This window comes from Stegostoma tigrinum, chromosome 7, assembly GCF_030684315.1.
Source record: "Stegostoma tigrinum isolate sSteTig4 chromosome 7, sSteTig4.hap1, whole genome shotgun sequence".
In the NCBI taxonomy this organism is placed as follows: domain Eukaryota; kingdom Metazoa; phylum Chordata; class Chondrichthyes; order Orectolobiformes; family Stegostomatidae; genus Stegostoma; species Stegostoma tigrinum.
Window position 1 is genome coordinate 71444068 of NC_081360.1, and position 13505 is coordinate 71457572.

The 13505-nt window shown below is 41.3% G+C and overlaps 1 protein-coding gene across 11 annotated transcripts in view; it reads right to left on the minus strand.

Annotated features, from left to right (window-relative positions):
* nckap5l (NCK-associated protein 5-like) overlaps positions 1-13505 on the minus strand; it is a 752792-nt gene that overhangs the window by 305313 nt on the left and 433974 nt on the right. For 10 of the 11 annotated variants that reach the window (XM_059647402.1, XM_059647401.1, XM_059647405.1 and 7 more), the window contains one exon: positions 6847-6937. In XM_059647402.1, coding sequence (XP_059503385.1) covers positions 6847-6937 — 91 coding nt within the window. Of the gene's footprint in view, positions 1-6846; positions 6938-7820; positions 7900-13505 lie in introns of those variants that run through there. The other variant, XM_059647408.1, reaches the window with a different exon arrangement.

Here is a 13505-nt window from a genome sequence, read left to right on the forward strand (position 1 = left end):
CTGGAGACAATTACAGAAACAGAGAGCTGAGAGATAATGGAGCAATTTGAAACCAACGATGATAATTTAAAATTAAACATTGGTTGACAGATAGGTTATCGAGAATAGAGGCGATAGATGAACTGTACCAGTTCAGATATGGACAGCAAAGTTTTCAATAACCTTCGGGTTTACAAAAGGGAGGATGTGGGATGCCTTCCAAATATGCATGGTAATAGTCAAGTCTGGAGGCAGCAAAAAGCAGATGAACTGAGACAGGGTCAAGTCAAGATACATTTAGATGGAAATAGATGGTCAAAGAGATGAAGCAAATAGATGAATAGAAGGTCACTTCGGGGTCAATTGGGACACAAAGTTTGTGAATCAACTCATTTATTTTTAATCTGTTGCCAAGGAAAGAGATGGGAATGGTGGTTAGTAAATGGAGCAGCATGTAAAAGCAATCCATTCCCACATTTGTTGGAACTCCATGTTTGGATATCTTCCATCAGGGTTCAGTTCCAGCACTTCATGAGGAGAGCCATTTGGAAGTTCTGAGGAAGGGTCAAGGGACCTGAAACTTTAACTCTCATCTTTTCTTCACAGATGCTGCCAGACCTTCTGAGTTTTTCCAGCAACGTTTTATTTTTGCTCCTGATTTAATTGGAAGAAATTGCTGTACATCCAGTAGTGGATATCAGATGGGCAGTCTGAGAGTTTCGCACGAATTGAAAGAGGTGAGGCGGAGTTTGGAGTTGTGATTGGGCATGTGTAAACTAGAACATTGCCAAGGTACAGAACGCAGCTAAGAAATAGGTTGCACACAAGATGCATCTTGACAGTTTTTTAAAAGGATATATTTGACAATTCTGCAAGATCTATGCACCTTCTACACAAAATCTCTCCATCAAATTAATAATCTGATAGGGTGCCTGACCAACCCACCAAAGGGTAACAGAGAGGATACTGCACCTCAATTCTATAAAGGATACTTAAACCTCACTCCTCAGCTGTATTAGAACTGTATCGACAACAGCCCATCGCCTCTCCATAAGGTACCCCGGCTATCTTTTAAAAAAAAAACTCAGTCTGATTTCTTCTGTGAATTCCAAGCTCCATGGAGCTGGAAAGGGTGCCAAGATGGCATTTAGACTAAGACAATTGCCCAAATAAATAGCCAAATGCCTCTAGGAACCATTTATGTGAGAATCCTAAGTCAGCTATATTCACAAACCATGGAAATGCGAAGTGTCAAACTCTCAGGGGGATTTGCAAAGTCAGGCCCCTTCTACCATTATTTCCCCCACATCAAAGAACCTCTCCAATGTGGGACACAAAATCACAGCCTGTGAGTCACTATTATCTGAGTGCTTTGCTGAGATATCCATGAAGTTGGTCTTTAATACACCTGCTGTATAATTTATTCTATGGGATGTTCAACCACAATTTGGCTGTTAATCCCTACTTACCTCTGAAAGTTGGAATATAAAATTTATAAAAAATATAAACAATAGATTCTTTCAAATTTGCAGAGTTCGAAAAGTTATCTTGTTTGTTAAATGCTGTGTTCAACATAAGAACGAGGAGCAGGAATAGACCATCTGGCCCTTCGAGCCCACCTCACCATTCTGTAAGATCATGGCTGATCTTTTCATGGCCTCAGCTCCACTTACCCACCCTCTCATCATAACTCTTAATTTCTTTAATATAATGTTACCATCCTGCAACCATGTCTCCATAATGGCTACTAAATCATAGTCATTCTCAGCGATTTGTGCCGTTAACTCATTTATCTTGTTTCGAATGCTATGAGCATTCGGGTAAAGCACTTTTGTGCTAATTTTAATACATACTTTTTGAATTCTAACCGCTCCATTAATAACACCTGCTGAGATTTCATTCCTTTTAACTTCTTTCACAGCATGGGTTAGTAAATTTGCAGACGAAGCCATTCAAGAGCGGGTAGCAAAAAGACAGGTGGTAATTGTAGGGGATCCTATAATTACGGGAATTGATAGCATTCTTTGTAAGCAGGATCGAGAGCCCCACATGGTGTGTTGCCTGACTGGCTTGAAAGGATGCTGGAAGAGGAGGGCGAGGATCCAATTTTTAATAGTCCACATTGGGACAAACAACACAGGCAAGGCTTGGTAGGAGGATCTGTTCGGGGATTATTAAATATTAAGGACAAAATTAAGGAAAAGGTCCTCAAGGGTTATAATCTCCTGATTACTATCTGGTTCACATGCAAAATAGTTTAGGGGTAAGAAAATTAGGGAAGTAAACAAGTGACTAAGGGAGTGGTGTGGGAAAGATGGATTCCATTTCAGGGGCATTGGCATCAGTTTTGGAACTGGAAGGATCTGAACCATTGAGATGGTCTCCAGCTGAATCGATTTCGAACCAAAGTTATAGAAAAAAGGATAAATAGGGTGGTCGCTGGGACTTCAAACTAGTGAACTGAGGGGGAGAGAACGGGAAAATGACTGGAAGTATAATGGTAAATAGAAAACAACGCAGCAGATTAACAGGTTTACCTGCATCAAATAGAACATAGAACATAGAACATTACAGCACAGTACAGGCCCTTCGGCCCTCGATGTTGTGCCAACCTGTCATACCGATCTCAAGCCCATCTAACCTACACTATTCCATGTACGTCCATATGCTTGTCCAATGACAACTTAAATGTACCTAAAGTTGGCGAATCTACTACCATTGCATGCAAAGCGTTCCATTCCCTTACTACTCTGAGTAAAGAAACCACCTCTGACATCTGTCCTATATCTTTCACCCCTCAATTTAAAGCTATGCCTCCTCGTGCTCGCCATCACCATCCTAGGAAAAAGGCTCCCGCTATCCACCCTATCTAACCTTCTGATTATTTTATATGTTTCAGTTAAGTCACCTCTCAACCTTCTTCTCTCTAATGAAAACAGCCTCAAGTCCCAAAACCTTTCCTCGTAAGACCTTCCCTCCATACCAGGAAACATCCTAGTAAATCTCCTCTGCATCCTTTCCAAAGCTTCCACATCCTTCTTATAATGCGGTGACCAAAACTGTACACAATACTCCAAGTGCGGCCACACCAAACTTTTGTACAGCTTCACCATAACCTCTTGGTTCTGGAACTCAGTCCCATTATTAATAAAAGCTAAAACACTGTATGCCTTCTTAAGAGCCCTGTCAACCTGGGTGGCAACTTTCAAGGATCTGTGTACATCGACACAGAGATCTCTCTGCTCATCTCCACTACCAAGAATCTTACCATTAGCCCTGTACTTTGCCTTTCTGGTTACTCCTACCAAAGTGCATCACCTCACTTTTGCCTGCATTAAACTCCATTTGCCACCTCTCAGCCCATCTCTGCAGCTTATCTATGTCTCTCTGCAACGTACAGCATCCTTTGTCACTATCCACAACTCCACTGACCTTAGTGTCGTCCTCAAATTTACTAACCCATCCTTCTATGCCCTCATCCAGGTCATTTATAAAAATGACAAACAGCAGTGGACCCAACACCGACCCTTGCGGTACACCACTAGTAACTGGTCTCCAGGATGAACATTTCCCATCAACTACCACCCTCTGTCTTCTTTCAGCAAGCCAATTTCTGATCCAAATTGCAATATCTCCCACAATCCCATTCCTCCACATTTTGTACAGTAGTCTACTGTGGGGAACCTTATCAAACGCCTTGCTGAAATCCATATCTCCTCTGACTCCACACACAAGAAACCGCCACCTCTGCCTCCCCCCATGCCCCATCTCTCTCTCTCTCTCTCTCTATGTCTCACAACCTTCTCTACTTACTGTTTACTTGTAAGGTGACCTCCCCAAGTTTAACTGTCCATCTGTAAAGGTAACCTCCAAAAATTCAACTACAGAAGCTATTGCAACTGCTAAATTCTTGTCTCAAGTCTTCAACCCTTTCACCTCAGAACTCTTCAAGCAAATAACAGGTTGCAAAGTTAATGCACTGAATTGACCTATCCATATCAATTGTTTATCTTTGCATCTATAATTTTACTGAATAACTTTATTGTGTTTTAATTTGGTTTATTGTGTGACTGTTGCTGAAAATTGCCAACTTTTAAAACATTTAAAACTGAAGTTTCACTGCTGGATACCTTTAAATTAGAACACTAAGCTTAAGAGGGATAAACAGGCGACACAATTCACACTTAACAAAAATAACCAAACGAACTGAAGATGCTAAAAAGCAGAAACAAAAACAGAAATTGCTGGAAAAACTTAGGTCTGGTGACATTTGTGGACAGAAAACAGAGTTAACATTCCAATTCCAGTGGCCCTTCTTCAGAACTGACTGTAGCTAGGAAAAGGCTGGTATTGATGCAGAAGTTGTGGTGGGGGGGAAGGAGACAGTAAACGATAGGTGGAGATGGAGCCCAAAGAGAGAGAAAAACAGTTGGACAGACAAGGACATAGGGCAGTGTGGAGGGATGAATAGCTGCTAAAGGGGACCATTATTAACTGACAATGGGTTGTGTGTAGTTGCAGCCCATGTGATGACAAGGCCTGGTGTGTGGGGTTTGGGGTAAGGACATGGCCTCAAGACCTAAAATTATTGAACTCGGTTTTAAATCCAGAAGGCTGCAGGGTTCCCAAAGGCAAGATGAGATGCTGTTCTTGCAGCTTGCACTGAGCTTCGCTGGAACACTGCAACTAGCCCAAGTTAGAGATGTTGGCCAGGAAACATGATGGTCTGTTCACAATGTAATCTCCTAAACATTGGGGAAACAAAGTGCGGACTGAGTGACTGCTTCGCAGAACACCTAGATTCTATCCACAAAAATGACCCTGAGCTTCCGGTTGCTGCCCCTTCAACACACCACTGCCAATATCTCTGTCCCACGCTTGCTGCAGTGCTCCAAAGCTCAGTGCAAGTTAGAAGAACAGCCATCTCATTTTCCACTTGGGAACTCTTCATCCTTCTGGATATAATATCGAGTTCAAAACTTTTAGGACTTGAGGCACCTTCTCCTATGTCTTTACCCCAAACCCCATACATCATGTCTTGTCATCACATGGGCTGCTACCACACAACCCATTGTCAGCTACTTACAGTCCCCATTAACAGCTATTCATTCCCTGAGACTAACCCACTCATTTGTCTGTCCAACTATATTTCTCACTCTTACCCCATCCTCCACCCTATCTTCAACATATATACCAACCATCAGTTCTTGAAGAATAGTCACTGGATCAAAGCCTTAACTCTAATTTCTTCCTACAGATGCTGCCAGGCCTGCTCACTTTTTTTCCCCAGCAATTTCTGTTTGTGTGCATAGTTCAATTCATTGGCCATGCTAATGGATACTCCTGGTGTAAAATGCTTCCAATATCCTGTCCTTGGAGTTTCTGGCAATCCACCTTCATGATATAAATCAGTGTACAACAGAACTGACTCAAGTTTAGTGGAGAAAACTGGCTCCATCTGGGCTCTAGGGTTCTTTCATTTGCCTAATTTCAAGTAAAAATTGAACACTAAACCTTTCTTCTTCCTTTTAAGGACTTGGAAATCAAGCAGCTCTCATGTGTGGGTATATCTCTTCATCGATAAATTTTCTTGACCACTATTTTTGTGGACCCAAGAAATGAAGTGTTCCTCCAATCCTCTCAGAAATAATCATAGTCATGTTGAGCCTAGGTCCCCAATTGCACTGAAGCTTTTGGTGGCCCAGGCTGCTGAAGGTTGAACTAGCCACTGGGATATCCAATATACAGTAGGCATGACCTTCAAAAGGCTAAGTTTAGGGCAACAGGTACATGTTCCAAACTATCAGCCACCAAATACTAGCCTGAAAGATAAAATATCTGCTAGAGCATCTTATTATTTAATCTTCAATTATTTAATCTTCAGACTGACCAATGGCATTTCTTGATCTTCTAATTCTCCAGTTTCAAAACTCAGGTTTTTAATTTTTGTTTCTGAAAGCGAAGGTTACACAGCAAGAAACATTTCAACATCAATAGCTGCAAATATGGAAAGAACAATCATAAATTGATGGACAACATGCAAATGATAATGAGTAGCTGGGGATTTAGAGCCTAGGGAGAGAGGATGGGGCTCCAAGTTATCTGTGAAGAATGGGTGTGCTATTATGTTGGTTCACAGGAAGCCTATGCCAGATAAAAAGAGAAAAGATGAGAAAGTAACTGTGATAATTTGAGGTCTTGTAGAACTCATGGGATGGGGTGTAAGAGATTGAGACCTTGTATCAGAAGCATGATTATAAGTGGTATGATTGGGACATTGGAAAATATGGAGGAAAGAACATTGTAACTGGTTAGTGAATGGAAAAGGAATGAGTATGATCTGAAAGAGATCAGGATGAAATAAAATTAAATATTGCTCTGGATTATTTCTGCCACTTTAGATTTAGCATGTTCAATAAAGCAGAGGTTAAAATAGCTGCACAAGTAGTAATGAGCTTTTTTTGCCATAAGGGAATGGATGCCAGCTGTTCTGTCAGGAACAAAAAAATCACTGAGGCCAGCATGATGTGAAGGGTGGAGGTGGAGGGTGATCTGACAAATGCCACAAGTTCATTTGTCAGCAACAGGGAAAAGAAGAATAAGGAGGGTATTTGAAGTTGTAGGGCCATAGGAATAAAAACCTAAAACAAAGCTCAAGGATTCAGTATTCTACTTGCTTCATAACTGAACTCAGCAGAGATCAGTGATATCTTTCAGAGCAGACTTTTCTAGCCCGCATTAAACTTCAACCTTTGCTGTTCTCATTTTCAAATGCTGTAATGTTTCACTTTTTCAAACTAGATTGTTTGTAAAACAAAAAAAAATTGCTCAAAACAACTAAACACCACAATTCAAATAAAACAATACCTGACATGCTTTTAAAACGTCAGCTGTAGATCCTGAACACTGCCCTAGTGCGCCTTGATTCTGCAGTAGATTCCTTACAGTCTCTTCCATCCTGAAATAAAGTAAGGGATTCGTTACATGTATTTCCTTTTTTTTCAGATGTGTCTTTTGTCTACCCAAGATTACCTTTTGATATGGGAGTGCTCTATTACACATACTATTTAGAGCTAGGCAAGAAACCCATTATGATAATGGTCTTTTGGTGTAGCTGTGAAGCAGCACATTGATCGAACAAAGGGCGACTTTTTCTGATTTTCACTTTGTGCCAGTGACGACTTGCCAGACTTTTGTTTGACAATCTGGAGACCAGGGAAAGATAACTAGATTACGACAGGCCAAGCCACAGCACTCAGTAGCAATTCACTGCAACAACTGGCCGTCACAGTGGAATTCACTTTAAAGCACATTGCGTGAGATTCCACAGAGGATGACTGAGGGCTCGCAAGTAAAATAAAAACAAGCCACATATCCAGCTTCATCCGAAGTTCAAAGTAATGCAGGGTACAGACACCTTTAAGAGCCTAGAACACTCAGTCGGACAAATGCTGAGTCTTCATCTATCTAGCTTGACAGCTCCAAGTAAAGGAACATCATTTAACGCCACCACAATTCAATCATGTTTGTTCCTTTGAAAGGAACAGCATAAAATAATTGCATTAAATTCAGCTTTCCCATTTCACTTCGAAAAGGAGGGGAAGAAACAATAATCAACATTGGCTCAAGTTCACTTTTTATTGGATGGTCATTAAGTGACAATGACAAACAGCACAGAGACCCACACAGTGGACATCCTTGTAGTTTCTCAGGGGTGTACTGTGGCTAATAATCAACAAATTCAATAACAGAATAAAGAAGCAATTTTAGTTTTAAATGCCCTGTTTTGTATGATAAAAGTACTAAACATTTACATGAAACACAGAATCAGAGAAACATACCTTCAATATAACAGACACGCATTTCTAATAATTTCCATCGTGGGATTGCACGAGATTTTTTTTTAAAACATCTGCACTGCAAGCAGACATGTACCAACACATTTATTTGGTTACTCAGTGGTATTTCAGTGGGATTTAAAGTGAACAAGATTAACTCATCTTCCATTTTCTTATAATTATCCAGTTGCTGCGCAAGTATTTTTTTATTAACAGTACACAACGTGAATAGTTGCACCATCTGTTGGCCAAATGTGAATCAGCATAAACCACATCTAATCTGCACTTCAGACAGTAGTACATAGTTTTATGTGACAGAGTGGAATAATCTTGCCTCAGAATCGGACCTTAATCAAGCCCACAAATATCTATATATACACACACATACCATAAAGGCACCTAATAGTTTAGAAGAGTTGAAATGCAAGACTTAATTTATATTCTAAATTAAACAATGTTCTCACATCCAATATTTTAAGAATCTAACGGAATGCAGTCCTCAGTTTTTTCATAATGCAAGATTAAATGAAAACATTTTCACTTTAAACAAACATTGTCTGATACAATGCATAAAGGAAAGAGATGATAAAATGTTTCAAAACAGTATTGCAGTAACCATATGCAGACAAGATTTTGCTCCCAAAAATGCACCCAACTGATAGATCTCCTAACTATTCCAAAACATTAGGGTGGGGGAAGATCATCCCATCAAAATAGCAGTGACATGTGCTCATGTTACTCTGGATAAATCTTGGGAAGTCGCTGTTTGAAGAGGAAAAGAAAAAATGATAAGTGAGCAATTGCTTGCTTTATTGATGTGGGGAATCCTGATTACCAGGCTAAGCTGTAGCACACCACACCAAATGTGACCAGCATTGCCTTCAATACTCATGCAACTTGTAAAACTACACTAGAAATGGAAAAATGTCGTAACTGCACCTTGAATTTGGGGATGGGGTGGTGGTGGGGGAAAACAAATGCTTCTCTTCCTGACCGAGAACACAGGCGACACTGGGTGAGCAGAGCAAGGCTATTCAAAGGGCAACTGAGTTAATCAGGCACTGGCACAGTACAGGTTGAAGATATCTGGAATTACAGCTCCCTGCATGTGAAATGCATGCAGGATCCAGCTGTGGAAGATACAAATCCTGACCATGAAGCAATATTGATCATGTCACAGGTCATCATAAATTGAAGACAATTGTATCTGTGAAGCCAAATTAATCACAGATTACGTTAAAAAGTGGTCCTTGCAGGCCACATTTCAGAGACAGTCCAAGAGGTCACAGGCTGCCCAATGGCACAGAACTGATTTCTTCTCATCGTGAATGGCATTAACCAACGTGGAATGTTGCCTTTCCGGAAATGTGGGAGGACAATGTATCAGTAATTGTACAGTTCTCTAATTTCCTTTGGATTTGCTTGAGAAGGCTTCTACTTCATTCATTGGAATAAGGGTTTCTATGTCAAAGATGCACATAAAGCATTCCCTGCCCCTTCTAGCTGGAGTCTATCATGTCTCATTGTATGCAGGAGTATGCTAAATGTTCGAGGGGTGGGTGCCTTACAAGGATAATTATTGGAAGCCAAGGCTGATGGAGCAGTTACACAACTTCCTGACTTAGATTGAGTGCAGATACAAAGATACAATGCAGCCCTCTCTTCAACTAGGCTCCAAGTGCAGCAGACAAGAGGCCTGCTGAACATGAGATTTTGATGCTTGGATTGGTCCAGGCGAGAGGCAATGTGATGAATTCTGAGGAGCTGAGAGAGTGGCAGCAGTCTCCTGAGGATTAGGTGAATGTACAGAGCAGGGAGTACATTATCTTCTAAACATTGAGCACTGCAGCATGAAACACCACAAGCCAGACAGTACTTCATTGACATCGGGTTTCAGTTGATATGTGTTGTGATCACTGACCATAATTCTGTTGTTGATGGAAAGACAAGCAGCTCCTATCTGTTCCCAGCAGCAAATGAATCTTCAGTTTATACTTTCATTGGTTGTTTTTGCTGTTGTCAAAAATACATAACTATTTTAGACTATTTCACAACATTCCACATGTGATGGGCCCACATTGAACAAAGAGAAAATGTTGGGTTTTACCGGGCATTGGGAAAGAATAACACTTCCTTCAGGTTGAGAAGACGGGATGAGACTAAAGACCGGTAATTGTATAGCTCTGTTCTTCAATAGTGCAGATTCACAAATTTACACTTGTATGTGCGATGAAATGTCAGCCATGCCACCAATGTGCCCTGTCAACTTCTGTTTTTTGGTTGGCCACCCACTGCGCACATGGAAAAGGTCAAAACCTGGCTGGCACCACTTGACCAGGAGCATGGCTTTCAAGATGATGCCAGCCCGGGGAATTCCAGGAAGTATAGGTTTTATAATCATCTAGAAAAGAATAAATCGATTAGGGATAGTCAGCACGGTTTTGTGAAGGGTAGGTCATACCTCACAAACCTTATCAAGTTCTTTGAGAAGGTGACCACACAGGTAGATGAGAGTAAACCAGTTGATGTGGTGTATATGGATTTCAGCAAGGCATTCGATAAGGTTCCCCACAGTAGGCTTTTGTACAAAATTTGGAGGAATGGAATTGTGGGAGATATAGCAGTTTGGATCGGAAAGTGGCTTGCTGAAAGAAGACAGAGGGTGGTAGTTGATGGGAAATGTTCATCCTGGAGACCAGTTACTAGTGGTGTACCACAAGGGTCCACTGCTGTTTGTCATTTTTATAAATGACCTGGATGAGGGCGTAGAGGATGGGTTAGTAAATTTGCAGACAACACTAAGGTCGGTGGAGTTGTGGACAGTGACAAAGGATGCTGTAGGTTGCAGAGAGACATAGATAAGCTGCAGAGCTGGGCTGAGAAGTGGCAAATGGAGTTTAATGCGGACAAGTGTGAGGTGATGCACTTTGGTAGGAGTAATCGGAATGCAAAATACTGGGGTAATGGTAAGATTCTTGGTATGGTAGATGAGCAGAGAGATCACGGTGTCCACATACACAGATCCTTGAAAGTTGCCACCCAGGTTGACAGGGTTGTTAAGAAGGCATACAATGTTTTAGCTTTTATTAATAGAGGGATCGAGTTTCAGAACCAAGAGGTTATGCTGCAGCTGTACAAAACTCTGGTGCGGCCGCACTTGGAGAATTGTGTACAGTTCTGGTCACCGCATTATAAGAAGGATGTGGAAGCTTTGGAAAGGGTGCAGAGGAGATTTACTAGGATGTTTCCTGGTATGGAGAGAAGGTCTTACGACGAAAGACTGAGGGACTTGAGGCTGTTTTCATTCGAGAGAAGAAGGTGGAGACGTGACGTAATTGAGACATATAAAATAATCAGAGGGTTAGATAGGGTGGATAGGGAGACCCTTTTTCCTAGGATGGTGATGGCGAGCACGAGGGGGCATAGCTTTAAATTGAGGGGTGAAAGATATAGGATAGATGTCAGAGGTAGTTTCTTTACTCAGAGAGTAGTAAGGGAATGGAACGCTTTTCCTGCAGGGGTAGTAGATTCGCCAACTTTAGGTACATTTAAGTCATCATTGGACAAGCATATGGACGTACATGAAATAGTGTAGGTTAGATGGGCTTCAGATTGGTATGACAGGTCGGCACAACATCGAGGGCCGAAGGGCCTGTACTGTGCTGTAATGTTCTATGTTCTATGTTCTATGTACTGGCATTGGTGAATACCTCCAACTAGAACGAGGAAGGGGGTAAAATGAGCAGGGGTCCATATGGGCACAATGCCCAGGCAATGAGGCAAGATTCGGAAAATTATATGAGAAATCTGCCGTGAAAACTTACAATAGACACACAACTGATTCATGGGTCAAAGTCAAGCCAATCATTTTTTCACAATAAATGAAATGTACAAATCAATACTTGTCAACCATGAGGTTTGGCAGTACATTTACTAAACTGGTTTCAACAAATTACTATGGTGCACGCACGAATGAAGTGAAACCAATGTAATGTGAATTTTTGCCAACAGAATTGAAATTTGAAAACCAATCCATGCTACTGAATAAGCCTCATATTACTGGCAATGTAGTTGTGCAAGAAAGATTTAGCTGCCCCTTGAAGAACCTGCCAGTTTTATAGCCTACTTTTAGCTGTAGCAGTATCAGGTGTTGGGAGGTTTCATCACTAAACAGTCTCCTGACCTCAGCATGACACATTTTCTGTGCACCTACTGACACTTTAAAACTTGTAGTTGTAATCTTATTGAAAATGGGCAAAACAAAGCAAAACAAAAGCAGAAATGGTGCTTTCTTCTCTCCAGTCCAACTATTGGCAACAGTGTACTGTTGATAGAATTCCAGGTAGAATTTTACCTGCTCCTTCTCAAAACTACATTTGCCCTTCTCATCAGTACCTTTTTGAAGCTTTCAGTACGCCAAAAAGGAGTGACCTACATCCCCCTGTCTACAGTCTACAAGAAATTTCAACAATGTTCTCCCCACATATGTATCCAAATCAGAGTGATTTATACAGTCAACAGAAAACAGCCCAGAAATGACACTTAGAGGGAATCACTATCTGCTTCCTCCTGCTATGACGAATGGCTCTCAATATTTTATTTTTCTTCCTATCTAATTTTGATCCTTTTGCTATCCTCCCCCTACTTTCATAATCTTAATTACTTGAAATTTGGTACCTAATTAAAACATTTTTCAATCTTCACATAATTTGCCTCATCATGAAATACATTCATCCTTTTTAAAATCAATGCCAATTACTTGTGAATCTATTGCAAATAAAAAGTGACATACACTCAAACCTTTTGAACTGTCAATCATCATCAGACTGCCGAAAGACGCAAACTTTTGTGCACCCCAATGATGCTTCACATTTGTTGGTGGATACTGTCAGCTTGGTTTTAACAAAAAAAAGAGACTGGACAGTTTCATTACAATCCCAAAGCACCGCGGACAGTTTCATTACAATCCCAAAGCACCGCGGGGGAAGAATGGACAAGCCTTCCTTTTAATGACAACTGTTTCCATAAGGCGAGTTTGAATTTTCGATGTGAATGGGTGGATGGATGAGGAGTGGCTGGGATGGTAGGGTGCGTAGGTGGTTTAGGTGACACATGCATGAGATGAGTAGCTGGATAGGTCAGTCAGGAGATTATCGAGATGGCTCAGGGTTGGTATTCATTTCAGGGAGTGGACAGATCATGGGCCTACTCAGGATTAATCAGGGGAGCAAGCAAGTGATAGTTATCTAAGGTTTTGGAGTAGATTTGTAGTTCGAGTTGTGGGTATTGAGGTTGGTTGGCTCACCAAGCTGGTTTCTTGCTTTGCAGACGTTCCATTACCATGCTGGGTAACATCCTCAGTGCAGCCTCCAACAAAGCATCGGTGTGTTTTCCCTCCTGGTTTTTAAATTCTGGGGTCCGTTGAGGTGGATTGGCTCACCAAGATAACAAAGTGTGGAGCTGGATGAACACAGCAGGCCAAGCAGCATCTCAGAAGCACAAAAGCTGACGTTTCGGGCCTAGACCCTTCATCAGAGATTATCACTGGATTGGCTCACTTCCGGTTTTCCTTTGTTGTGGAATGTATATGGGTTCAATGTGTTTATTACTAGCATGCTTCATGGAGTGCCAGGCTTCTGGGAATTCTCATGTCCGCCTCTGCCGAGCTTGTCCCAGGATTTTGATGTT